The 25,176-nt window shown below is 44.8% G+C and overlaps 1 protein-coding gene across 4 annotated transcripts; it reads left to right on the top strand.

The window, feature by feature from the left end:
- The first annotated feature begins 1,602 nt into the window (after positions 1 to 1,602).
- Positions 1,603 to 24,266, top strand: LOC310918536 (tRNA N(3)-cytidine methyltransferase METTL2-like). Of its 4 annotated transcripts, none has more exons than XR_014591681.1 (10): positions 1,603 to 1,703; positions 3,271 to 3,362; positions 7,048 to 7,409; positions 8,673 to 8,722; positions 9,351 to 9,411; positions 10,576 to 10,715; positions 11,462 to 11,568; positions 11,764 to 11,829; positions 13,483 to 15,193; positions 16,636 to 24,266. XR_014591681.1 is itself a non-coding variant. In XM_083877415.1 (9 exons), the coding sequence occupies exons 1-9, from the start codon at positions 1,615 to 1,617 to the stop codon at positions 13,632 to 13,634; spliced, it is 1,119 nt and encodes a 372-aa protein (XP_083733541.1). In that variant the 5' UTR covers positions 1,603 to 1,614; the 3' UTR covers positions 13,635 to 15,526. The 4 variants fall into 4 exon arrangements, 2 of the variants coding, with proteins under 2 accessions (XP_083733541.1, XP_083733542.1); XR_014591682.1 differs by lacking the exon at positions 16,636 to 24,266 and having other exon boundaries at positions 13,483 to 13,745; positions 15,077 to 15,526; XM_083877415.1 differs by lacking the exon at positions 16,636 to 24,266 and having other exon boundaries at positions 13,483 to 15,526.
- Positions 24,267 to 25,176: the final 910 nt, after the last annotated feature.

The following is a 25,176-nucleotide window of genomic DNA, read 5'->3' as shown; positions in this document are numbered from 1 at the left end:
TTGCAAAGGCACTCTGAAAGTGTCACCACGGGCATGTCACACCCCTGTGCAGTTTAAACCTCCCAGGAAGCAGGTCCTTCCAAAGCCGTGGGTGCAGCGGCTGGTGCTGAGTGGGGCTGGGCTGTTTCACAAGCCAATGTCGCCCTCTTTCGTCCTCTGGTTGCCACCTGCAGGAGCTCAGGGACTGCACCAGCCACTGTGGATGGATGGATGGATGGATGGATGGATGGATGGATGGATGGATGGATGGATGGATGGATGGATGGAGGCTCCCTCAAGTGTTGCAGAAAGAATCCCCACAAAATTTGGAAAGACATGGGTCACCCTGTGCCTCCCCTTGCACACTGTGAACAAAATTATAGAATTCCAGAATGGTTTGTAAGGGACATTAAAGACTACCCAGTCCCCCCATGGGCAAGGGCACCTTCACTGTCCCAGGCTGCTCCAAGCCCCATCCAGTCTGGCCTTGGACACTGCCAGGGATCCAAGGGCAGTCACAGCTTCTCTGGGCACCCTGTGCCAGGGGCACCCCACCCTCACAGGGAACAATTTCTTACAATATCCCATTTAACCCCGCCCCCTGTCAGTGTGAAACCATTCCTCATTGTCCTGTCACTCCAGACCCTTGTGAATAGTCTCTCTCCCTCAGGTACTGGAAAGGGCCACAGTTAGATTACTTCAGAGCTTTTCATCTCCTGGCTGAAAAAAATCCCAATTCTCTCAGCCTTTTCTTGTACACAAGGTGCTCTATCTTTTGGATCACCTTGGTGGCCTCCTCAACTTCCCTCTTTCCTCCTTCATCTTCCCCCTCTCTTCCCAGAAGGCCAAATAAATAAATGTCTAAAGGAGTGCTGAGAGATGGAGCTGGACTCTGCTTGGTGGTGCTGAGCAATAGCACAAGAGGCAACAGGCACAAACTGATGCCCAGGAAGTTCATCTGAACATGAGGAAGAACTTCTTCATTGTGCAGTGACCAAGCACTGGTACAGATTGCCCAGAAGTATCAAGCTTTCGTTACTGGAGATACTCCAGAATTGTCTGGAGGCAGTCCTGGACAATCCATTCAAATCTTTTGAACTTGAACCCGTAACGCTTTTTTGTAAGAGGACAAGTGGGAATGGGTTCAATATGAAAGAGTAGGGTTAAATGGGATATTGGGAAGAAATTCCTCCCTGTGAAGATGAGGAGGCCCTGGCACAGGTTGCCCAAAGCAGTTGTGGCTGCCCACGGATCCCTGGAAATGTCCAAGGCCAAGCTGGACGGAGCTTGGAGACACCTGGGCTAGTGGAAGGTGTCCCTGCTCACGGCAGGGGGTGGAACAGGATGGGCTTTAAGATCCCTTCCTACCCAAACCATTCTGAGATTCTGTGCCATGAACTCTGGAATGACCTTACTGGAGCAGGAAGTCCCCTGCGGTCCCCTCCAGCCTGTCCCACTCCGGGACTCCTGAAGCGCGAGATAACCTCCAAAAAAGGCCTTTTCAGGAACTTTTCCCGACATGTTGCCGCGACACCGCCCCACCTGACCACCCCTCCCACGTGACCGCCACACGCAGTCCTCCTTCGGGTCGGACAACGTGGGGCCACTTCCGCTTCCGGCGCTGTCCGGCCCGTCATGGCAGCGCCCAGTGAGACGCGAGAGCGGCGGCCTTTCGGGAGGCGGCTCCTCACCGACCCCGCCCGGCTTTTCCAGCACAATGCCTGGTGGGTGAGGACTGCCGCCATTGCCCGCTCCGGACTCCTATCAGCCGTCCAGGGGGGCTGCTGCCCTGTGGTGCCGCCCCGCGCCTGGCAGTGGAGTGGGGGTGGCCGGGGCGGGTTCGCTGTCGCTTGTCCGGTTTGCCGTATTCGTGGCCAAGGGCTGTGTAAAGGGCCAGCCCCGACCTGCCCGCTCCACCTCACAGGCCCTGACCGAGGTCCGAGGTGACCGCCCTCTTCTCCGGACGCGCCTCGGGAGACGTCGTCAGGGCGCCGAGCGGGCTGAGGCCGTGGGTGTAGAGCTGGCGGCCGGACAGCGGCTGCAGGCCGGGCGGGGACCAGCATCCCCGGGTAAGGCGCTGCCCAATGCCGTGCTAGGGAGTGCTGGTCCCCGGGGGTCTTGAGCCTTCGGGAGTGGTTCCCAGGGGGTCCTGAGCACTTGGGACTGCTCTCTGCGGGTAGTGAGTCTTGGGAACTGATCCTTTGGAAGCTCCTTATTCTTTGGGATTGATTCCCAGGGTGTCCTGAGCCTTCGGGACTGATCGACGGAAGTTCTGAGCCATTTTCAACCCCTCCTGAAGCAATATCTTCCTCAGGCTGCTGTGGTTGTAGCAAATATTTTATTGCTGTGGTTAATAAAGGTAGATTACCTGCTGTCAGAAATCCATAACCTGTCATTTCTTCAGGGAGGTTGTGCCAGGTGTGTACTTGGAACAGGAGCTCTTTATTTGGATACAAAAGTTGTTTTAAGTCAGCTAAACATCCAAATTCTCTGTTTGGCTCGGATCTGGAGGTATTTTACATTTTTGGAGTAAATAGATCCACTTTCGGTCTCTGGTTGCTATACCTTGTTAAGAATCGGGTGTGTTTAATTTGCAATTACGTGATATTTATATGTGTCAGCCTGTCATTCCTTCTGGGACCGTTCTATACAAAAGGTATTTTACAAAAGAATATTCTTAGTTTTCCTGTGGAAATTCTTAGTAATCTGTTTTTTTTCACTTTCACTTACCATTTAAGCCTTTGTTTTATGAGTTAAAATCAAAAGATTAATTTCTTCTGAGACAAGAACTGCTTCTTGGGCCTTGTAATCTGCCTTTCATTCACTTGTTTTAATGAAAAAAGGCTGAGCAAATCACTTTAATTACTGCATAGCTGTGTATGTGCATTGAAGTTATTAATAATTCTCAATGCTTTAAAGCTTCCTGCATATTTTTCTCATAATTTGATTTAATTTGTTACCTTCCAAATAATCGAACTGCTTTTTTTGTTTTAACTTGAGAAAGACTATCTAATTTTGTGCTGAGTGTGCTCATGGTTTTAGCAAGGATCTATTCCTTTTAAATTTGACTGATCATCCAAAATGGGACAGATATAGGATCCCTTCTGTTTACAGTTCCATGAGTTCTTTCAGGACTAGGACACACATGTGCTGACTGTGCTGTTGTGCTGGTGCTGGGCTGGAATTGGGGACCACACCTGCACCCCTGTCCATTTGGGGGGCTCTCCAGACTTTTCCCTGTGTCTTTGTGCTACCAGGCTTAGCTCTAGTTCATCTTATTTTTCACAACAGGGATAATGTGGAATGGTCAGAAGAGCAGGAAGCCAGTGCCAGGAGTAAAGTTCAAGAGAACAGCTCACGACTATTGCCACAAGATAAACAAGGTACTTTTGAAGAGTGTCCTCATGGTTTTGTGCCAGGAATGGAATAGTCTGGTCAGAACATTATCAATTCCTCCCTTCCCCCTCTCCAAGTCATTTAGAAGCCATTAACCTTTCTGTTCTTAATTTACCTCTCTGTGACTCTTCCACCTTCACTAGAGACTCCTCCTGGCTGGGAGGAGTCAAATTGGGTTGAGCTTCTTTATCATGTTGCATATGTTAAATACTTGTTAGTTTTGTTGTCAACAAACCTCTTTGAGTGTAGAGTTGTTGCCTGTGCTTATTTTTGCTCATTAAAACTTAACTGCTAATAGCCAGTCTCTTTTTGCTGGCTTGCTGTGGAGTGAGCCCTGAGCTGATTTTCTCGTTAAAGGGTCTGATAATGTAGTGTCCGCATCTATCTACAGAGTGAACAAACTTCTTGGGAACAATTTCATCAGAGAAAGAAAAATTGTCTTTTTTTGTTTATCCTCAGACAGACAGCAAAGGGATTCCAAAGTTTTTATTTTATTTGATTTAAAGGATACTTATCAATCCAAAATGTAGAGCTTACCTGTCTCTGAATCAAGCTCATAGTGCTCAGCTCTGTGGTTAAGTCATGGTTGAAGTCATTCTGCTATGGTTAATAATGGAGTTCCTCCACACCTGATAGAGATCATCCAATCCCTCAAATGATGGTGAAATGGTTCTTTGCTGTGGTAAGAAACCTGTCTGATCATGATCTTATTATATATACCCTGCCGAGCTCTAGGGTATATCTGCTCCTTTTGTTCAAATTAAACGGAGTGTGTCACCCATAAGATGATACTGAGCACTACTGGAACTATTGAGACACTTCCAGTAGTACTCACAATAGCAAATTTAATTACACCAAAGAGTAACCCTCCTAATTCCTAATTTCTTGGACTCCTTGAAGTATCCAGCAGTTTTCCATTGTGATGCCCATTGTGTTGAGTTAATTTTAAAGTCTGGTTAGCATTAAAGGGTGCTGTCTGTCATGCTTTGAGAACCTATATGGAACTAGGAAATTGTGGAACAATTTGCTGTTGGAGCAGTTTGTCAGAGCTCCATGATGTATTTCCCAGACTCAACAATGGAGGCCAGTCAAATGTTGATGGGTGCTATTCACTGGGAAGCATGTGGAGACAATGGGATGGCTGGAAAGTAGGGAAAGCAGCCCAAGAAAACGTGCCTGAAGGGTCTGGTGGTTTGAGATTCAGGATGTCCGAAGGGGAGAACAAAGGCAGAGTATTGGTCATTATGGCTGTATTATTCTGTGGAGTTCTTGAGGATGTCAGGATTTGTTCTGAAGAAGGAGGGAAGCTCTGTGAGTATGTGGAAGATGTGTCTTCTGGCTGGGAAAAGGAAGAGAAGAAGTCCAAGTTTCTTGGTTTCCTTTTGAGGCTCCATAATTATGCCTCTTGCAATTCAGGAGGTCCTTGATTCTCTTCCAGTCTTTGTGAACGGTTACTTTGTTTGCTTTTCTTTTGCAAAGTGAAGGAGTAAGTCTGGGCTTGGCTTTGGGGGTGTGCTTTCAAAGGCGTCCAGAAAGTCAGGAGTCCTTATCAGGAAAGTTTTTGGAGGAATCTTGCTTGCACGCCAATGGCACTGTGAGCTAATACCCCAAAAAGGGCCTGAAACAAGTATGATGTCAACTTTTTGGGCTGGAAGTCTTACTGAAAAATTAACATGGTCATATTTTCACTTAAATATGTTTCTTGTATAATCTTTGTCCACTGGCCCTTGAATTTTTGTATTTATATTGTTACTGATTGTTTATTCAGGCCTTTGAAAACACCAGGGGCTCCAAGGTAAATGAGCTTTAAATAAAACTTCCCCACATGTGGTTTGGAGTATAACAGCTCTTCAATAGCACCCAACAGAATTTTACAGTAATCTAACAAAGGAAGAGCACAATGTCTTGTTCACCAGTGTAACGTGACAAAAATGTGGGCAATCCAAAATGGCTGGGCTGGAATTTTGTTCCAGCATCTTGGGTAAGTATTCCACTGCACTTGGGCTGTTGTGGAATTGTTTGAGATGGGCAGAAATCAGGATTTGTATTTTTGTTAGGTGAAACAGTGTTTCAGCCCCAGAAGCCTTGCATATTCCTACTACACGGGAGAAAGACAGTTGAGGACAGAGCATGCCAGGGTTTGGATCAATAGCACTTCTTCCAGCATTAGCAGTCATTGACTTCTTCCATGCGAATAGTGAACTGACCTGGCCCTGCTCACTGTGACCTACAGTGAGATCATGTTACAAGCTTACTGCTTGTGTGTAATATCAGACATGAAAGTTTTTTTCAGCTTGGGGTTTAAGAACCAGGCTTCTTACAAGGAGAAAATCCTTGTAGTTGACGCAAAGAGATTATTTTTATATATAGTTCTTTGTGCTGCAGGGATAGATCCTACTAAAAATAGACATATGACTGATTAATGCTTCTTTGTTAAAGCCATTTTTGTCTATATTTGGCTGATGCTACATATTTTTCCAGGTGTTATGAGTTCACTTTACTGTGTCACTTTGAAACAGTTTTATGTTCTTCAGGAAGACTAAAAAATAAACAGCAGTTCAGTTAATAATACCCTCCAATCATTTTTATTCAGTGATGCACTTGTTGCCGTGCAAAGGTGCTTGAGGAATTACTTGTTATTAGAATGCAGTTGGGATTTCTGGCAATGGATGTTAATGGCTCTAGGTGATTCCAAGTGTAGGATGCTATAATTAAGTGTTGATTCCCAGGACAGAGAACTCATCACATTGATGAAGTCCTAGAATGCCGCTTGGATTTGTAGCTTCCCATGTAGTTCCCCTAGATGGTACTTGATCTGAAATCTGTGAAAGTGTGTGGAAATAAGTTTGCAGGTGACTCAAATTTCACTTGATTGTGGCTTTGTAAGAGTTATTCCAGCTCCCTGTAATACTCACCTCACTCCTGGAATGACCCATTTAATGTGAAAGTGCTGCTGCTCAAATTAATTCTGTTCATCTTGAGCCTGTCCACCTTAGCTCTCTCCACTGGTACTTTAGTGCAGTGGTCACTGTTGGCTCCCCTCTTTTGTTTTAGTTCATAACTATGCAATGCTCTGACATGCACGGAACTATGGAAAGCAATGTTATCTGGACTGGACTGCAGCAAAATGTGGAAAACATGCTGTCCTGTTACCTGGAGGATTGTATAAATTCTAACTGAGCTTCCTGCCAGGCCTGGAGTGTTACCTAATTTTTGTGTTTCTTCAGCTGAAAATAGGAGCAGTGTGTTGGACAAGAGCTTTCAGGCAGCTCTCACAAAATTCCTCAGGAGTTGTGCTTGATACTTAATGTCACCAGGCTCCAAATTAGGTGTTCCAGTGAACTGAAAAAGTTACTGTAAGAGATGGAAGCAAACCTCAGATTTCTTTATTCCAGTCTTCTTCAAAAAGACTTCTTCTGTTGACAGCTTCCTTTGAATCCTACCAGGAGACAGAGTCTCCTCTTCTCTCTTTTCTGTTTTTAAGTCCTAACAAAGTGCCTGTGAGGACATAGGCTGAGTGTTTATGTGGGATTGCAAATTTAAAAGGTGATTTTCAGTCAATAATCTCACTTATTACAGCAGGTTGGTGCATAGATCCCTCACTCTCTGGACTGATTAAACCCTGAGACCTTCTGATTTGATGCCTGGTGATGTTTTTGCTTGTGTTCACAGAGGAATATGAGGTGAATGCTAAGAAATACTGGGATGACTTCTATAAAATCCACGAAAATGGCTTCTTCAAGGACAGGCACTGGCTGTTCACTGAATTTCCTGAGCTGGCATCTAACAGGAACTCAAGCCAAAATGAAGTTTCTGTGCATGGATTTAGTAACACAAATGAATCCAAGAATAAAGGACTGGGAAGCTGTGAAAATGGCCACTGCTCATTGGAAACCAGGAGACAGAGTCAGTTAAACCTGATAAAAAGCCCACCTGCAGGCCACACAGAGGAGTTGGCTGCACAGAAGGACAGTGAGCTGTGTCAGAGTGATGGGGATTACCCAGGATCAGCTGCATCTTACCGTATATTAGAGGTAAGAGATGTAAATCAGAGTCACGCATCAAAGCCTCCCGTGTGTCAGTGTGGCTGGGACATAAAAATGTGTATCACTGCCCAACAGCAAGGGAGTAGATAATTGCCTTCGGTCAGTAAAATGCAAAAATCACGGGGTAGTTTAGAACTTATCTGTTGGGATTCTTTTTGTTCAGACGCTGAATTGGCAGAGCACAAGGACCATAAGAAGTTTACAAGTTTAAAAGCCAAACTACTGCTATCAGATGTTCAAACAAGCATTTAAAAATCATCTTTTGAAGAAGTTGATTCTTCTACTCTGTATAAAGCTTTCCCTTTCCATTTATCTTTTCCATGTTTGGGCTGACTCCTGTTTGCCTTGGGAGGTGTAAAACAAAGCAATGAAGCCAAAAATGTAAGGATGCTCTTGGGTTTGTTCCTTAGGGGCCTTGCGATAACAGGAAATCGCAGACTGATACAGGCTTTGCCCAGAGAAGTTTGTGGTGATTATAAATATTGGACTGCAGACAGCTGGTTGTGACCTTTTGCTCTGCCAGCTCTAGTTGTTCACTGTAGATATTACTGGATTTGTTTAATGCTTAGTATTATATGAAAGTCCTGCCCTTCCAGGGAGAGTTAGTATGAACTGTCCTTCTGATTTTTGAATTCAATCTGACACTTTTAAGATTTCCTCAGATTCTGGTATTCTCAATGTGCCTTTCCTATCCCACCTGAGCAGTTTAACTAACATCTGTAACTGCAAATCCTCTGTTGTGTTTTCTGCTCAGTCTGTCAATTTTACTTATTTTTTAAATATTCAGAGGCAAATTCCCCAAACCCAGTTGTCTGAGCCATCATCTCTTCAAATGGGAATAAGCAGAAGGAGTAATTAGACTAAAGCAAACTTAACTTCTCTGTTGTTCTGATTTTCTGTGGAAGTGAATGTAACTCATTCATGGCCTTTGCCAGTGTTTCAGTGGCTCATACTGGTTGCTATGCTTGGGTTTCCAACAAAAACAGCTTTCGAAAGAGTAACAATATATAGCTTGTTATTAAGATTTCAAAAAGAACTTGCTTAGTGTTTTCCCACACATGTAATCCTGTTTCTCAGATCTTAACACACTCAGATCACACTTACAGGGACACTTAAGAATGGTCACTGCCATGCTCAGCTTTACTCATGAGTTGCTCTTCATTCCATGGCTGTAGACAGATGATTGAAAATTATCTGCATGACGAACTGAAGGAATAATTTTCACTGTATGCATCTGCTCTGTTTATGCAGGTTGGCTGTGGGGCTGGGAATACAGTCTTCCCAATTTTACAAACCAACAAGTAAGTAGTGACAAGACAAGAGGAAATGGCTTCCCACTGCCAGAGGGCAGGGCTAAGTGGGATATTGGGAAGAAATTGTTCCTTGTGAGGGTGGAGAGGCCCTGGCATGGGTTGCCCAGAAAAGCTGTAGCTGCTCCTTTCCTGGAAGTGTCCAAGGCCAGGCTGGACAGGGCTTGGAGCACCTTGGTTTAGTGGAAGGTGTCTGTGCCCATGGCAGGGGTGGGACTGGATGATCTTTAATGTTCCTCTCACCCTAAACCATTCTGGGATTCTGTAAAGTAATTCTCAGTAGGCTTTTACCTGCATGAGATATCAGCCTCTGAAAAAGAATTGGAAAAAACGTTCCATGTGTTCCTAATTTAGACAATCTCAGAGAAAAGCCAAGTGCAAATGGTATCTTTGCCATCTGCAGCTTTGGGTCATTGTGTTTTGAGCTTGGAAGCCCTTGGTTTCGTATCCAGAAAGAAAAGGAAGCAGTCAGTTCCATCTGAGAATAATGGCCATAAAGGAGCAAAGGAATCCATCAGATTTTGCACAGAAACTAAGGCCCAGGATTTCTCAGCTTGGTGCATTTGAAACACTCCTTAATTTTTTGATATAAATGATGAGTTTCTTTGATTTATTGCAGTGACCCAGGCCTGTTTGTTTATTGCTGTGATTTTTCTACAACAGCTGTGGATCTTGTCCAGGTAATCTCAGTGGTAACTTACGAAAATGTGGGAAGTGTCTGGGGCCAATTGCCCATTAACACTAGTCTGTTCCAGCTGCCATTGACTCTCTGGCTGTGCTGGCAACTTCCTGGTTTTAGCCAGCCCTGGTGCTGACCCTTGGCACTGGGAAATCTGGAAAATGAGCCATCAAAGCTTGTAGAAATTAGGGAAGTAAAATTCTCAAAATGTCACATTGGCAGCAAACAAGTTAGCTAGATTTTTTCCCCTGTGGTTGGCAGTACTTTTCTCAATACAGTGTTCTTTTAGCTGAGTAACTTGGAAACAAACTTGAACCTTGAAAACATTCAGACTATTTTTTAACAGGAACTGAAGCTGGTTTTGGTTTGTGTGTGTGTTACTGTCACCAGAGTTCTGGGAACATGGTCTGCTTCTGCACAGGCAGCTGAAAGAGAGATCATGCTTGTGGAGCAGGAGGCTGGGATTTAGTCAAAGGACAAATAAAACTAATAAATTTCAGATCAAGGCAGAACTGAGAATATACAAAGTATCAAGTGCAATCAGTCACTTCCTGAGATGAGAGGGGAGCATAGCACCAGAGACAGCATCCATTTCCTCCTCTGGATATGACACAAGCACTGTTTGTAGAGGCTTCTGCAATCTTTAGCAGCAGCTTTAAAAAATATGCAACTTGTAAAAGATGTCTAAATCTGATTTTTAAGACTAACTTTAGGCAACCAAGTTTGATTTTTAGGGTGTAGGGAATATCTGCTTGTAGGTGAAATAAATATTGATTTCAATGATGCAGAGAGGTGCCCTGACACTCACTTATGTAAAAGTTTCCAATTTATCAGTATAAATCCCTCACTTCTTAGTGAGAGTTAGTGGAAATTCTGATCTTAAAATTGCAATATCAATTTGGTAGTTTTTTTCAGTGCTGATAGTAACAAGACCAAAACCCTTTGTAAATCTCCTGTGTGTAAATATTTTTTCACATTTCCCACCTGTTCCTTGCCTGACTAAGGAACGTACCTGACACAGAAGTCGGGTGAAGCTGAAACAGATCTCTGGACACATCTCTTGATAATGTGAAAATTAAAAAACTCCATATAATCCATGTAGTCCAGCTAATACTGAGATCAGGGTCTGCTACTAATGTTCTTAATTTCTTTCTCTCAAATACAGAACAATGCAGAATATGATACTTCTCGCTGCTTTGCATTTGTCCATGACCTGTGCAATGACCAAAGTCCTTTCCCAATGCCAGAGGAGAGTCTTGACATTGTTATTCTTATCTTTGTCCTCTCAGCAATTCTTCCAGAGAAGTAAGTTTTAATAATTCCTTCTGATTGCAGAAGGTAATTCTTCTACAGCTGGAGTTCTTTAATAATCTCCTCTCAAGGAAAATTTAAATTTGTTCTATTTGTGGTCCAGTTTTCCATGAAGCCTCAGAAAATGAAATTTGAAGGTATTTGCTATTGTAACCGATTCTGGCAGAGGACAGGGTGATTTTAAATGGCTACAGGTGATTGTTGCTGGGGTCACTGTTCTGAGCCCCAGCCACACTGAGCACTCACTTTAGAAAGTGTTCTGCTGGATTTTCAGGCTCAGAGGTAGATGAATTTCTCACATGGGAGGTGGCAAGAAGGAAGGGTTCAGGTTCAGAGAAAAGGTAAGGAAAGTGCTGTGGTCTTAGCGTGATAATTGTTATGCTCTACACTAGTCTCTTTTTTTGTTCCCTTTAGTTTTACTTCACAACACTTCTCTTCAAGCTTACTTATTACTTGTCTTACAGAAACCAGTGGAGATCCTTTTGTAATCAGTAGTGGAGAGCATTTAATCCCTGCTGTGGCAGAATGTTATCCTTGTAGGGAAAAAAGCAAAATCAAGGAATGTAAAAAAATAGAGACAAAATAATATCAACCCACCATGCTCTGGGAGAACTCAGAATGGTGCTCCCTTTGGGTAGCTCTTCATACAGAGTTGAAACATGTAGAACTTCATTTCATCTTTTTGGAAGGAAACATGATTTTGCAGCATGTTGAGCACTCCTGGTTTGTTTATCTCTCAGGATGCAGTGCATTGTGACCAGACTGAGTCGCCTTCTGAAACCAGGGGGAATGATCTTGTTACGAGATTATGGACGTTATGATCTCGCCCAAGTTCGGTTTAAGAAAGGTATTTCCTTTCCACTGGGAACTCCTGCCCCATCACTAGTAGATTCTGCTTCTCTGGAGCTGTGTCTGCCCTTTTTGGAGACAGCTCATTAATTCCCCAAAGCACAATGTGTGCTGGAGAAGTGCCTGTTGTTGGATGGCAGTTGTTGATTTTTAAGTGATCAGTGGTAACTGTTTATATCTGTCTTGCTCTTAGGTCAGTGTCTGTCTGATAACTTCTATGTGAGAGGTGATGGCACCAGAGTCTACTTCTTCACACAAGGTGAGAGGCCAGAAACATGCCTCTGAGCATCGAAAAACATCCTTCTGACTCTCCTCACTGCTTCTTGTCCCTGTGCCCTCCAGTTTGTCCACTAGATCTTGCCCGCCTCTTTCTTGGAACACTCTGAAATATTAAGCGTCTCTCAATTAAACAGTGGCCTGGGCTTGTCAGCTCCTGGTGCAAGCATGGCATGGTCAATTCCTTAGTGGAAAATCCTTGAAGAGGAAGACTGGCATGTTTGCTACCCTGGGAAGGGTGGGATTGGAGGAGCTCTCCTTGCATATTTGCTGCAGATGATGGTGGGAAATGGATACCACTTAGCAGAACTTCCCTTAATTTTCCTGCTCTCCTCTGAGGAAATCAAAAGGGTGTGGTTCAGTGTCGCTATTGTATTAGGGACGGCTAAATAACGACACACAACATGCTTCTCAGCAGACTAGAGCCTCGTTTATTGTACATCACATCTTTTTGTAGACAGTTCCGAGAGAGCAAGACATGATTGGTCCTCAAACCAACACCTCACCATTATTGGCAAATTATAAATAACTTCTCTTCGTAAACACCTTGCAAGTAAAGAGCTAATTCAAAACACCAGCTGCAAAGATTGTTTTAATTCCTTCTTACAGTTCCAGTGTGGGGAAGTTATGTGGCTTGCTTTCCCACGAACTCTGCTGCTGCTGCTGATACTTAAAAATCTCTCTTCTCTGACCTGGCTGTCAGCATCCACAGTTCAGCATGGAGCTGAGGCAGCCCCTCCCATTCTGCTGCTGCTTGCTGTTAGTAGCAGTTGTTATTCTCCTGGTTTATCACCAGCTGCACCTCCAGTCCCTCCACTACAGGCCTCTGTGCACAGTCCGTTCTAGAGCAGTGACACAACTGAACAGTTCTCCACTGCATGAGTCTTGTTTGGCACAACAAAATTAACGTTTAATGCATGTTTGGCAAACACCTCACAATGGAAAGCATCTGATAAAGGGGCACAAGTTGAGACCTGTCAGGCTTTTCCTACAGAAACTTCAGACAAACCACATGCTCTGGGAGTAAGCTCTGCTGCTCAGCAGTACTGGGGTGCTGTGAGTCTTATTTGCTTAGTCAGGAATACCTGCCAATAGAATTGTTGAAGCCTCAAGGGCTCTTAGTGCTTTAATTGGGCCTCAGCAGGGTGTGGGTTTTAAGGATTTTTTTTTTCCCAGATTTAACCTTGATGAATCCCATTCCCCTCCAGCCTAGGCAGCACAGATCTTACTGCCACTGTTTAAAAACATAGGTTTGATCCCGCTCCTTGCCCTTGCGGACTCTGAAATTCCTCTGAGCAGGGGGTAAGAAGTGGCTCTGTCCCAGCTTGCCAGAAGATGCTCCTTATTTGGTTACTAGAAGCAGTTCCCACATTTGAAAGTGCTACTCTTTCCTTTTTCAAGTCTCTATAGTTGTACTCCAGATAATTCTTTTCTTCTTTGCTAGAAGGGAAACTTGAGAAACTGTGATGTTAAACTCCCCAATAAAGTAGTTAGGTCTTGTTTGATCATTTCCCTGCCAGGGTGAGACCGTGGGTTTCCTCTGGCCCATCTTTCAGCTTAGCTTAGCCCTCAGTGTGAGCAGGTATCAGTTAAAGAAAAGCTATGGTCTCCTCAGTCTCCTTCTCTCTGCTTCCAGATGAATTAGATCATCTGTTCACCACAGCTGGGCTGGAGAAAATCCAGAATCTGGTTGATCGGCGATTGCAAGTGAACCGTGGGAAACAGATGACGATGTATCGGGTGTGGATCCAGTGCAAGTACTGCAAACCCACTGCGCTTCAGCCATGAGGCATGTGGATTTTGGGCTGGAGCATCTTCATCTCCTTCTGGTGACGTGTGTGATGCAGTTCTGCGCACCCAGGACCTCAGTGCCTTGTTCCATGCCTGGCATCACTTCAAGTGAGTTTTGCTAAGGACAAACGCTCTGAGAGTAGAACAAGCAGTATTTTAGATGTCATAGAATCACAGAATATACTGAGTTGGGAAGGACACATGAAGATCAAGTCCAACTCCTGGCTCTGCACAGGACATACCAACAATCTCACCCTGTGCTTGAGAGCGTTGTCCAAACCTCCTTGAGTTCTGGAAGCCTTGGAGCCATGACCATTCCCTGAGGAACATGTTCAGTGCCCAACCACCCTTTGTGGGAAGAACCTTTTCCTGATATCCAGCCTAACCCTCCCTGGACACAGCTCCAGCCATTTCCTCGAGTCCAATCCCTGGGCAGGAGAGTGAAGAGATTGGTTCCTGCCCCTCTGCTGTCCCTCAGGAGGATGTTGAAGATCCCAGTGAGGTCTGACCTGAGTCTCCTCCAGCTGAACAGAAAAAGTGCCCTCAGCTGCTCCTCGTATGGCTTCCCCTCAAGGCCCTTCATCATTCTCATGGCCCTTCTCTAGTGGCTTAATGTCTTTTTTGTATTGTGCTCAAAACTGCCCCCAGCACTTGAGGTGAGGCTGCCCCAAAGCAGAGCAGGACAATCCCCTGCCTGACCAGGAATGCTTTACCTAATGCTCCCAGGACACAGATGTCCCTCCTGGCTGCCGGGGCAATGCTGACTCATGTTGAACTTGCCATGGACCAGGACTTCTGAGTCCCTTCCTGCAGCTGCTTGCCAGCCTCATTCCGCAGTCCATCCATACATCCAGGGTTGCCCCTTCCCACATGCAGAATCCAGCACTCTCCATTTTTGAACTTCCCTCGATTGGTGATTGCCCATTTCTCTGATTTGTCAAGGTCTCTCTGCCCCTGAGAGACCTGACAGCTCCTCTCAGTTTAGTGCAGACAGCAAATTTACTTAGTATTCCTTCAAGTCGTGCATTCAGGTTATTAATGTGGATGTTGAAGAGCACAGGCTTGAGAAGGGAGCCCTGTAAATGTCATGCTACTGGTCTGAGTTTTAAAACTTATTTATGGTTTTAACCTAAGAGATGGTCATGTATCAGCGAGTTTCTTACAGCAGGTGAGCAAGTTGAGTAGCAACTTGTTCATACTCCAGACTTCCACATGAAATAGGAGAGCTCTGACCTTATCTGTTTTGTTTACTCTTGTCTTGGGAACAAACATAGGAAGGATAAATCTGCTTTTCTCTGCAACTGCTCACTGATATGAATCCCTTGGCCACCTTATCTCATGCAGCTATTTCCTAGTCATTCAGGTGTGTGCCAATCCATGAGTTAAAATACATTGGTCTGAGGGCAGGAACTGAAACTATGTGAGTCTTTCTGTTCCAGCTTTCCCTGGATGCCTCAAGGTGTGGAGATAAAACCTGTGGAGAAAGCAAATGCTGCCGCTCTCCCCTCACTGTCCACAGGGATGTCCTCCCAGGGAACCAACACACAATAGCTCAGGTGCTGTATATTCCTCTCAGGCAGGGTTCAGGTTTTCAAAGGTTTGGTGCTGATGCCAGTTTTGGGGCACCTTCAGGGTGCAGCAGATCAAAAGTAGCTAACAGGACCGGGGTTTATGAATAATTATCTGCTTTTTCTACTGGATGCAGCTCCTGGGTCACAAACTGCCCTGTCATGGTGATGTGCTAAACCCAAGCAGATGAGACATTTTGCTTGATCTGAAATCTGCAGGATGTTTAATTTTTGCATTCTTGTTTAATTTCTTAGAGGAAACCAACACTGTGGCTTTTGAAAGCCATTTCCCTTCTCTGACAGTAAATACCTTTTATCTCAGCTTGTTTTCTTCTGTTATTTTAGGGAGTAGTATGGCAGGTATTAGAATAAGTTTTGTGCCTTTCAGTGGTGGTTTGATTCATATAAATCAGGCTTGCAGAAATCTCAGGTGTGAGCCTGGGCCACCATTAGGGAACTACAGTTTTCTCCTATTACAAGTCTCACTAGTCCCTATCCTTCAGTTGCAGAATAAAAGGCCTTGGCTGGTATTTCTTGCCTTATTTTAGTTCATGAACCATCAAAATGTGTTGTGTGTCCTACTCGCTGAAGTGCAGTTTCTCTGTATTTTGTTAGCCAGACACTTGTATTTGGAGCTTGATATTGTCACCTCTAGAATCACATAGGTTATGAAATAACTGCTATCTTGAGCCAGCGGAGAGAGGGTGTGCTAGTTTGAAAACAAACCAATGGGACATCCCAGGTCAGAACTACAATTTAATAGGAAATTAAAATAAAGGCAGGAAACACCAGCTTAACCTGGCTTAACCCTGTTGGTCAGGGTGGTAATAGCCATCCTATTAAATGGTGGCTGCAGTCCTCTTGAAGTGATAGATGTGGTTCTGTTGAAGCAGTGATCCTGTAGAAAGGTCTGGTCTTCCTCTGAAGGTCCAATGGTGGTTATGGAGCTCTTGTCCTCTGGCAGTTCAGTAGGTAAGGACTGCCTGTGGTGTTTCAAAGCTCAGATTATATCCATGTAGGAATGCTTGGTTCCTCCCCCTGGGTGGACCATTTCACAATGGGATGATGTAATTTTGTGAGTCATGCAGTAAGGCCTTGAAGGCTCATTAACAGAGAGCTATCCCCCAGAGGGAGTTATCAGGGATGTGTCATGGAAGAGATAAAGGACACTGTCCTACCTGATTTTAACAGCTTAAGAGGATGGTGAGAGAACACATACTTTTGGTTACATCCTACATTGTAACCCAAGACAATGGGTTAAAAGCTGAGGAAATGTTATTGCTGGTTTTGGAGAGCCTGCAGGAGCCAGGATGGATGGACCAGGAACACCCTAATTTGGGAAGCATTGGCAGGGACTGGGCAGTACTTCCAGCTAGGCTTGTGGCAGCATGATGAGTTCCTAACTTCCACATCACTGTGTCATCCTGCAGGTATTGCTTTGTCTGCTACCTGAAGGCTTCTGGGTCAGGACATTTCAGCCCTCCCTGGGAAAGGTAACCCAGGGAATGCATTCACACCATACGAGAATGGAAATGCACCATTTCTTTTTTTGTATATATTTCTTTTAAATAATGTTGAATCAAATCAAATTATTTTTGGGGGGGAATGGAAGTCAAATAACTGGGAAGAGAACTCTTGATCAGTTTGTAGTGTATTTTCTAAAGAGCCAAGAACCTTTCCAGCATCTACAAATGAAACAGGAGGAGATAAAGCATGTCTCTTCTGAATCACATTTGTCTTCCACTGAGTACAAGCCTAACCCACCCCAGAAGCTCTGCAGTCACGGCTGTGTTTTCATGCTAAACCTACAAAGTTTGGTTCTCTGGCAAGGTTGAGGCCTCACGCAAGGTCTAGGCAAAACACAGCTCAAGTCCTCTGGCAGCAGGTGAGCAAGCTGCTTATCCAGGCTCAGAGTCAGGCTTAGCAAGAGCCCTGTGAGCATTGGACCCAACCACCTCAGTGACAGACCTCCTTTGTGTAACTGGGGCCTCAGGCAGTTCCCTAGGATCCTTTCTCTCTTGGTCCCTGAAGGAAGACCTCCTCCCAGGATAGCTTTATTTCCCTGAAAGAAAAATTATTGGGGTACACAGTCAGCATAATTAGTGTGAATTAAAGTAATTTAAATAATGCCTTATTAATCATCCAAAGGCTTGTAAGTAGTGCAGGAAAATATGTTTTTAATTATAAATATGATTTTTGTAAAGTTGATGGACTCCTCTTTAAATTCAAACTCCTGAATGGGAGAAAATGAAGGCTTCTTTCTTTGTGTTTTCAAGATTATATCCCACTTGCCTGGTTTTAACTTGGGCTTCAAGCAAAAACTTGTAGCCCTGTGAGCCTGGAGCCATTGAAGTGGCTCTTTGCCTCTCTTAATGCTCTTAGTTCTGCTGGGGTATTTAAGCAGTCACTCAGCAGGGCCCATGCTGTTCAGACACGCTTTTGTTTCCTGTCCTCTTGGTGGTGTTCAGAAAGCAACAAGTTAAAGGCGTTGAATTGAGCCAGGCCTCCTACAGACAGATACTGTTTGAGCTTCCTTAACTAATCCCTGCCAGCTCCTGTTCTCCCAGAAGCTGCTGCTCTCTTGCCACTCCAGGCCTTGCCTCCCACACAGCTCTGCTGAGGTATCTTGGTCCTGACTTGCAGCAGTTCCTGCCATTCCCACCTTGGACCTGCTGAGCAGGCTGGGTTGTTTGAGCTTCCCAGCATGTTCAAAGGAAATCTCCAAATTTACTTTTACCATGCTGAAAAGACAGGTTAAGTGCCATTAGTGTTTTGGGGGGTTTTTTCCCCTCTTCCTTCTTAGCAAAGTAACGTTAAGTCTAAAGCCTTGCTGGGCGTTTCTGCTCTAGTTTTGTTCCCAGCATTCCAAGTCTTGTGGTCTGTGGCTTACAGGCAGTGCCAGCGTGGCCTGATGAACCTCCCAAGCAGAAGAGATGATTTCATAGCACTTCACATGTGCTGCCCCAGCAATCTTGGAGCCAGGCATTGTTACACTTCAAAAAATCTGGTCCTGGCTCTTGCCAGAAGATGGTGGATTTCCTTGGAGATTCATAGGATATTTCGGCTGGAAGGGAACTTTATCATCACCTATTGTGACCCCTCACATAATCTTTTCATGCAGGGATAATGCAATCAAGCCTATGACTTGGATTTGGACTTGGCGATAGTCCTTCAGAACGGACTTTGATCCAGCCATGGTGCTGAGGGCTCCAGTGAAGGGCAAAGAAGCTTTTGCCTCCCAGGTATATCATTCTTCTCAATGCATTGTGGTTTCATAGACAGGCTATGAATTGGGAGGCAGGAGGGAACAAGGGAGCAAGGCACTGGGGAGTATTTCTGAGGCCATCACTTCAAAATTAAGTAAATTGTAAATTCCACTGGCAGTGAGAGCTTTCACAGGATCTTCCTGACAGCACAGCAAAGTGAGAACAGCAGTCATCTATACTGATTTGGAATGTTAAAACAGTGGTCATCAAATTCTTTTGACTGGGAGCTTGTGAGATCAGACACAATTATCTTCTCTCCCAAATGATTCTGCTCTGCCTTCTTCAAGTATGCCACCACCATTTCTAAACTGCAGTGAGTTCTAGAGCTCTGGGATAAATGAGACCTGATTATTTTCAGTAGGAGAGAGATGTGAGCACAGGGAATGTCCCTGTGCACACACCAGCAGCTTTTGGCACTGCATTGTAACAAAAGCTAGAAGAGCTTCTTGCTGTCATTGGTGTTGGGATGAGCCCTGGCTTGTCCCCACTGGATACCCTACAGGAATTGCAGACCCAAACTGAACTTAACTATTCTTCTGGAGCACTGCTAAATGATGCACAGATTTTACTGCCCTAGAATTGAGGATGGGGCTGCAGGGATCAAGTTATTACAGGATTTGGGGACCTTCCTTCCATCTATGTAAACACAGATGAAGGGAAACTGAATCATACAGTCTTTGTTCTGATCAGTCAGCAGGATCTGATTTGTCAGTCAGAGAAGTGCTACCATTTTTGCTTTGTTGCCATATTGAGGAAAATAAGTCCATGAGAGTGGATGACACAATCAGGATCACTTTTGCTATTGTAACTGTTCCTCGACAGGGGTGCCTGGCACACATCCTTGTGTGTAGTGTCCCTAGACACTGACTTCAACAGGAGTTCTGATTTTAACTGTGTTTCAGGGCAAGATAGAAATTGCCAGAAAAATGAGGATTAGAAGAAATTTCTTGGAGGACCCTCCTGCAAAATGAGATGCTCTGGAGGAAAAGGAGTTGTCAGCTGTGTGCTTAACTAGCAAAGCTCTGGAGTTCATGCTTTTATCTCTCACTGAAGGCAGTAAGTTACTGTGTATAACTGCCTGGCTGAATGGGAGCTTGTGTTGCTTAAAAAGCGGGACACATTGCAGGAAATTACCCTTGTAGGCAGCCCAGAGTGCTAATCTGAAAAAAATAGGGTACAGTATGAACCAGAAGAGCATGAGCCAGGCCTGGACACTTGGCTGGAACACAGGCAGGGAAAGGCAAGGGAATCTGAGTCATGTGTGCCTCTGCTTTTCCCTCCTGCCCAGGGATTGTATCGCATGGCAGTTGTCATGCCAATGAAGGCTTTTATTCTTGGTCTTTGACCTGCAGTGGGATGAGCAGGAAATAGCAGCAGTTGGAAAGTAGTGATGGCAAAGCTCACTGGCAAGTCTTCCATGTCAGCACCTGCCAGCAGCTCCCAGCCAGTTGGCTGTTTCCAGGAAAGAAGAAAATCCTAGGGATGTTTGGACCCTGCTGTTCTAAACTGCTGTCTCGTGTTAACCCCAAAAAACCCTCACTGCAAACACCAACATAGCATGGGAACAGCATCTTGATTTTGGGGTGGAGTTTGACTGCTGTATTTAGGTTGTCTTGTTGTCGAAAGGACCCTTGTAGATCTTGAAGTTTCATGTTATGTGGAAGTTGGGGAGTTCCAGGGGATTGCCAGATCTTTGGAATATGAAACTTACTTTCAGCTCTTGTGAAGCAAGAAGCTGCTGTTGGCAGTCCCTGGTTGCAGGGGGCCAGGCTCACACCTCTGTGCTGTGTGTGGAACATGAGGGGATCTGCTCAGGTGTGAGGAGAGAGGTAAATCCTTCCCCAGGGTCACTGGATGTGGCTTTCCTCATTTGGCAATTTAGTTGCCTGATCTCCCCTCAGACTCCTCCTTCATCCTTGGGACCAGGCTCAAGGGATGCTGCATATCCCCATCACCTGGGGAGCAATACCTGGGCAGAGCCACCTCACTACAGTCTGTAATTACACAGCCACATGGCTTTTTCCACGTTTGTGGTCCCAGTGGTGAATGTGAAGAGATCAATGGAAGTTACACAGAAAACTAAATCTGGCTTTTCCACAACTGCAAGTGACTTCTTCCCTACTGAGATGAGCCTCATTGGGAACATTGGAATGTATTTGCAGACATTCACAAAGAGACTGAATATACTTAGGAATAAAGTGTGTGCAGTAACTCTGGCTTTACAATAAGATGTTGATTTAATTTTCCTCTTACACAAATCTCAGGGTAGTTTATCTAATTAAGGCTTTCCAAAGCCCTTGTAAGGTAGAGCATTATTATGTGTAGTAACAAATGAGCCAAGGACTCAGACCAGCAGGGAATCTGAATTGTTTATTCGAAGAAAGGAGCTGGTTTTATACACTGTTTCAAGACACAGTATTTCCTTACATGGTAATTCTCACTAAGCGACCTATCATACATCGCCAAGTCAGCAACATACTTTCTTAATGTTCTTCTATGGGGTGATATGCACTGTTCACCTGTTTGTCAGCTTCAGGCAGGCTCCTGTCTACAGGGCCTTGCCTGTAGGCACCTCCTGTCCCCAAGCTCAGGCGAAGACAAGCTTCTCGGTGTGGCCACGTGCTTCTTTGTGCTCCTGTGTCCTTCTGCAGATGCGTGTCATGGCCTGCAGCTCAGCTCCATCCTGTCTCTTCCCACAGTTATGCCCATTTTATGCAGGAGAAAGAGAAGCAGTGGACAAACCAGGTTGAGAATAAAGTCCTGCTGTATTCTGGGAATCCAAGAGTGAGCACGGATAGGGAAGGGCCTACTGACACATTCTGGAGAGTCATTGTTTCAAGTGCTTGCAGAACCAGCGGATGTTTCCAGTACTGTGTGCTTTGTGATCTCAGAGGTGTTCCTTTCCTACCTGTGAAGCTTGTTTCCCCTCAGCTGGATCATGATGGCTGCGCAGTTCCAGGTGGCTGCACGATTCCAGGTGCCTGTACACAGCTGCCTTCCTCCTCCAGCAGCAGGAAACGCCTTGGATGCTGTGAATCAGGGCTTTGGGGCTGCTCATGGCTTGCTGCTTCTGTGCAGGCTGAGTGACCTGGATGCTTTCCTACTGGGTTTGGGTATCAAAGCTTCCCTAATAGGATACCTGAAGGTGTAAACAGAGGGAGGGGCAGGAACAACCTCAGAGATAAACTCCATTGTGTAGGAGGGTGGAGGCTCTTGGAATGGCCTCAGGAAGGAGTCAGGCAGTGGCATGTTTTCTTTGAGGCACTCAAATACCAGTTTTCTTCCTAAGAAAAATGAGGAAAGACACTTTTAGTGTTCCTAGTGTGGCAGAAGCCCTACCCTTAATAGACAAGAAACCGCACAGGGGTGATGTGTTCTGAATGCCCCAAGCCTAGAAAAATCTTCACTGGCAGCTCATGCCTCACTATGTCTAACAGAATCTGGTGTGCAGACCAGGATCGACCTCTTCAGGATATGATGCCTGGAGATGACATTATCCCCTGGTGCTAAAATCTTAAAAAACCTGTTGAGTGTTGTACTCCTGTGGGGTTTGATTGGGGTTTTTTTTCACCAGTGCTATAAAATGTTTGGGTTTGAGATCACTCATGCCAGCTTTTACATTCTAAAGGTTCAGGCTATTTGTTGTTTTTTTTTCCAGTCCCCAGCTGCCCGTATCCCAGTATCACTGAAGAATCTCAGCTCTTCTTTTGTATACCTTATATCAGTAGATTTCCAGACCTTGTGGCAATACAGAAATGCTTGGGAAAATACAGTTAGTGTATTCCACAAGTTTGGAAAGCAGAGGCAAAGAAAAGTCACCAAAAACACATTCAAAACATGAATCTTGACTTCTGACATTTAATTTTTTCAAAATTGAAGGCAAAAGGAACTTGTTATGTGCTCTGTTAAATCTTTATAGAATCTTCCCCAGTTTTGGTCTAATCTAACCTGTGGATTAGCAGACAGGCTATGGTGAGAAGACAGGGCTTGCTGCTGTTTTGCTGACCATGCTGTGCCTGTGGAGGGGAGCTCCAAGCTCTGGTCAAATCCAGTGACAAAGAAAATGGCTGTGGCAGCTGAGTCGTTCTTCAAAACATGATACAAGTACTGTGTACTAGGGATATTCCTGACATCCAAGGAGGCTGAGACAAGAAGATAAGAGCTACCACAGCAATATAATTAGAGGCATTAACACTGCTTGAGGGCAGACCTGGTGAGCAGGATGTGCACAGGAGTGATCTGGCAGAGCTGATGGTGGAGAAGAGCTGGCTTGTCCTCATGGACGAGATAATGTTTGGTCAGCCATGCACATACTTTGTTGCTCATAACCAGCTCCTCTGAAAGGACCGGAGTTCAGGGGCTCTGAAAAAGTTTATGAAAAGGAGGGAAAACAGAATACTTTCATGCGTCACTCAGGTGTGGACTTGGAAGAAGTTTTCCTGCATGAGAATTCTTTGAGGTCCAAATAGTCTCTTCTCTTGTTGGGCCAGAATGTGAAACACACAGAAATTGCTCCCTAACTGTAATACGATGGGGAAAATAAAATTGAGGTCAACAGAATCTTGATTTCTAACCTTACGTTGTTTTAGTTTTGAGGCTTTATAAGCTTTTAGAAGTAGTATCTTAGAAGTTGACAGATTTTTTTTAACTGAATCAAACAATTTCCTGTACGAAATTATGAACTATTTACATATTCCAGCCACTTTCAAGAGCAAACGTTTCCCTGTAAGAGTAGAAACAAACTGCTCTTTTCTGACCAGAAACACATTCCAACAAGGTGGCTTTTCTTATTAAAAAAAAAAAAAAAAACCAAACCAAAACAAAAAAAAAAAAAAAAACCCAAGAACAACAACAAAACCCAAATAATTTAAAAAACAGTCTACCAAATCTGTGTCGAGCCCAAACCTGGGGGATCAGCTCCCAGCAGAGACGATGTCATAAAAAATAGTCCAAGTGTGATGTAGCAACACTGATAATTAAATTTTTACCTGAGAGACCTTTGCTGTTCCGGGGAGCCCAATCTCGGATGTGCTGGCACAGTACAGTTAAAAGTGTTGTACCAGGCTGGGCTGTGCAGTGCATCCCCGTTCAGAGCTCTGTCCTGATGGAGTGTAGGAGGAAAAAGTTCTGAGATCACTGCAAAATTTATCCAGTAACTTCCTTCCTACTGTTATCTGACAAACTTGTTGAAAAACCCTTGTACCGACCTGTACTCTGCTGACAGCAAGTGGGGTTATTAAAGGCTGCTCTGAAATTCCTGCTTACAGCTAGAAATACAGTTACAACTTGTTGATTCCTTCCTTCTTGGTGCCACAAAGCTGCCATGTCTGGTACGAAGTGCAATTTTGGCATCTTGGAAAAGAAACTGCAGCTGGAAGTGTTGCTCCAAGCTGCTTTTCAGAAGATGAAGGTGGAGAGGACCATAGTTGAGTGTGCAGCAGAGGAGCGTTGGGAAGGATATGACTACAGCAGAGGATGAACTGCTGGACAACCAGGAGCAGAGCTGAGCTAGCAGAGCTCTTGGACTGCAAAACAGAAGGGCTGCCTTTCCAGAATGTGCTGAAAGGGATGTCCCCTAGTCCTGAATTGCAAAGTGAGAAGAGAAACCCCAGTTATTTCAGAGGAATGCAGGGCAGGAGAGGGGAGTCACAGGAGGAGGATGGTGCATCCTCAGTTTATCTGTTCCTTATCAGATGTCACCACCTCCTATTCCAGCCTGATCCAGTAGAGCCCAGGTCTGGGGCCATGGGTCCTCTGTCAGGCCTGGAACTCAGCAGTGCATCAGGGGATGTCTTGGAAAACATTCCTGGCTGCAGTGGATTCTCCAGGAGGCTCTCCCTGGGAATTTGGTCCTGCTGGAGGGAAGGAGAAAAGGGGCATTGGTCTGTGATTTCAGTGAAAATGATAGTGAGCAAACGACCATCGGGAAATGACAGAGGCTGCCCCATCCCTGAAAGTGTCCAAGGCCAGGTTGGATGGGGCTTAGACCAACCTGGTCTGGTGGAAGATGTCCCTGCCCATGGTAGAGGGTGGGGCAGGATGGGCTTTGAGGTCTCTTCCAACATAAACCATTCTGTGATTCTGTGACAGCAAAAGTTTCTTCTGGTGGCCTACGTGGAAATACTGACAGCATTGTGATACTTGGCAATGCAGTCCCTGGCAACGTGTGGAGAAGGAGAAGGAAGTGCCCCATCAAGCGCTGTACAAAAAATTGGACCGAAATGACCTCCATCACCCCTAAAGCACAAAGGTGTGGGACAGTACACCACAAAGGTGGGGGTAGATTGGATGTTACTGGTGTCCAATTCCTGCCTAGCACTCTGAGGGGGTGAACTGCTCCCTTTGGAGTTGGAGGTGTTTCTAAGAGCAGTGAAGGGGAGTCCAGAAGAGGTGGGAGGTTCAGTAAGTCAGTCCCTTTATTTGGTGTAACAGCTCCCACAACGTCTCTCCACCCAAAATCAAACTGAAATGCTCAAATGAAATTTAAACCTCCTTGAACAATGTTCACTGCAACTGGTCCTAATTAACGTTCCCTAAATGGCTTTAATTAGCTACTAGCTGATGGAATATTTACTCGAGGATTTTTTTCCTTTTAAAAAAACCCACAACCCAACTCAGACACAAAACTATTTATTTAATTATTTATTTTACAAATTCCTACCACCAGTCATGCTGAAAATGTGACTTACAGAGCAGGAGCTGGAG

The sequence above is a fragment of the Zosterops lateralis genome, assembly GCF_965231275.1.
Source record: "Zosterops lateralis genome assembly, chromosome: 24".
NCBI lineage: Eukaryota > Metazoa > Chordata > Aves > Passeriformes > Zosteropidae > Zosterops > Zosterops lateralis.
Note: the sequence above shows the minus strand (reverse complement) of the source record. Positions and strands in the feature narration are given on the sequence as shown.

Excerpts from the sequence above, each read along its gene's own strand:
- LOC310918536 (XM_083877415.1), top strand. The coding sequence starts at position 1,615 with ATGGCAGCGCCCAGTGAGACGCGAGAGCGGCGGCCTTTCGGGAGGCGG. Across the intron at positions 1,704-3,270 it reads CTTTTCCAGCACAATGCCTG|GGATAATGTGGAATGGTCAG; the intron begins GTGGGTGAGGAC and ends TTTTCACAACAG. Across the intron at positions 7,410-8,672 it reads CATCTTACCGTATATTAGAG|GTTGGCTGTGGGGCTGGGAA; the intron begins GTAAGAGATGTA and ends CTGTTTATGCAG.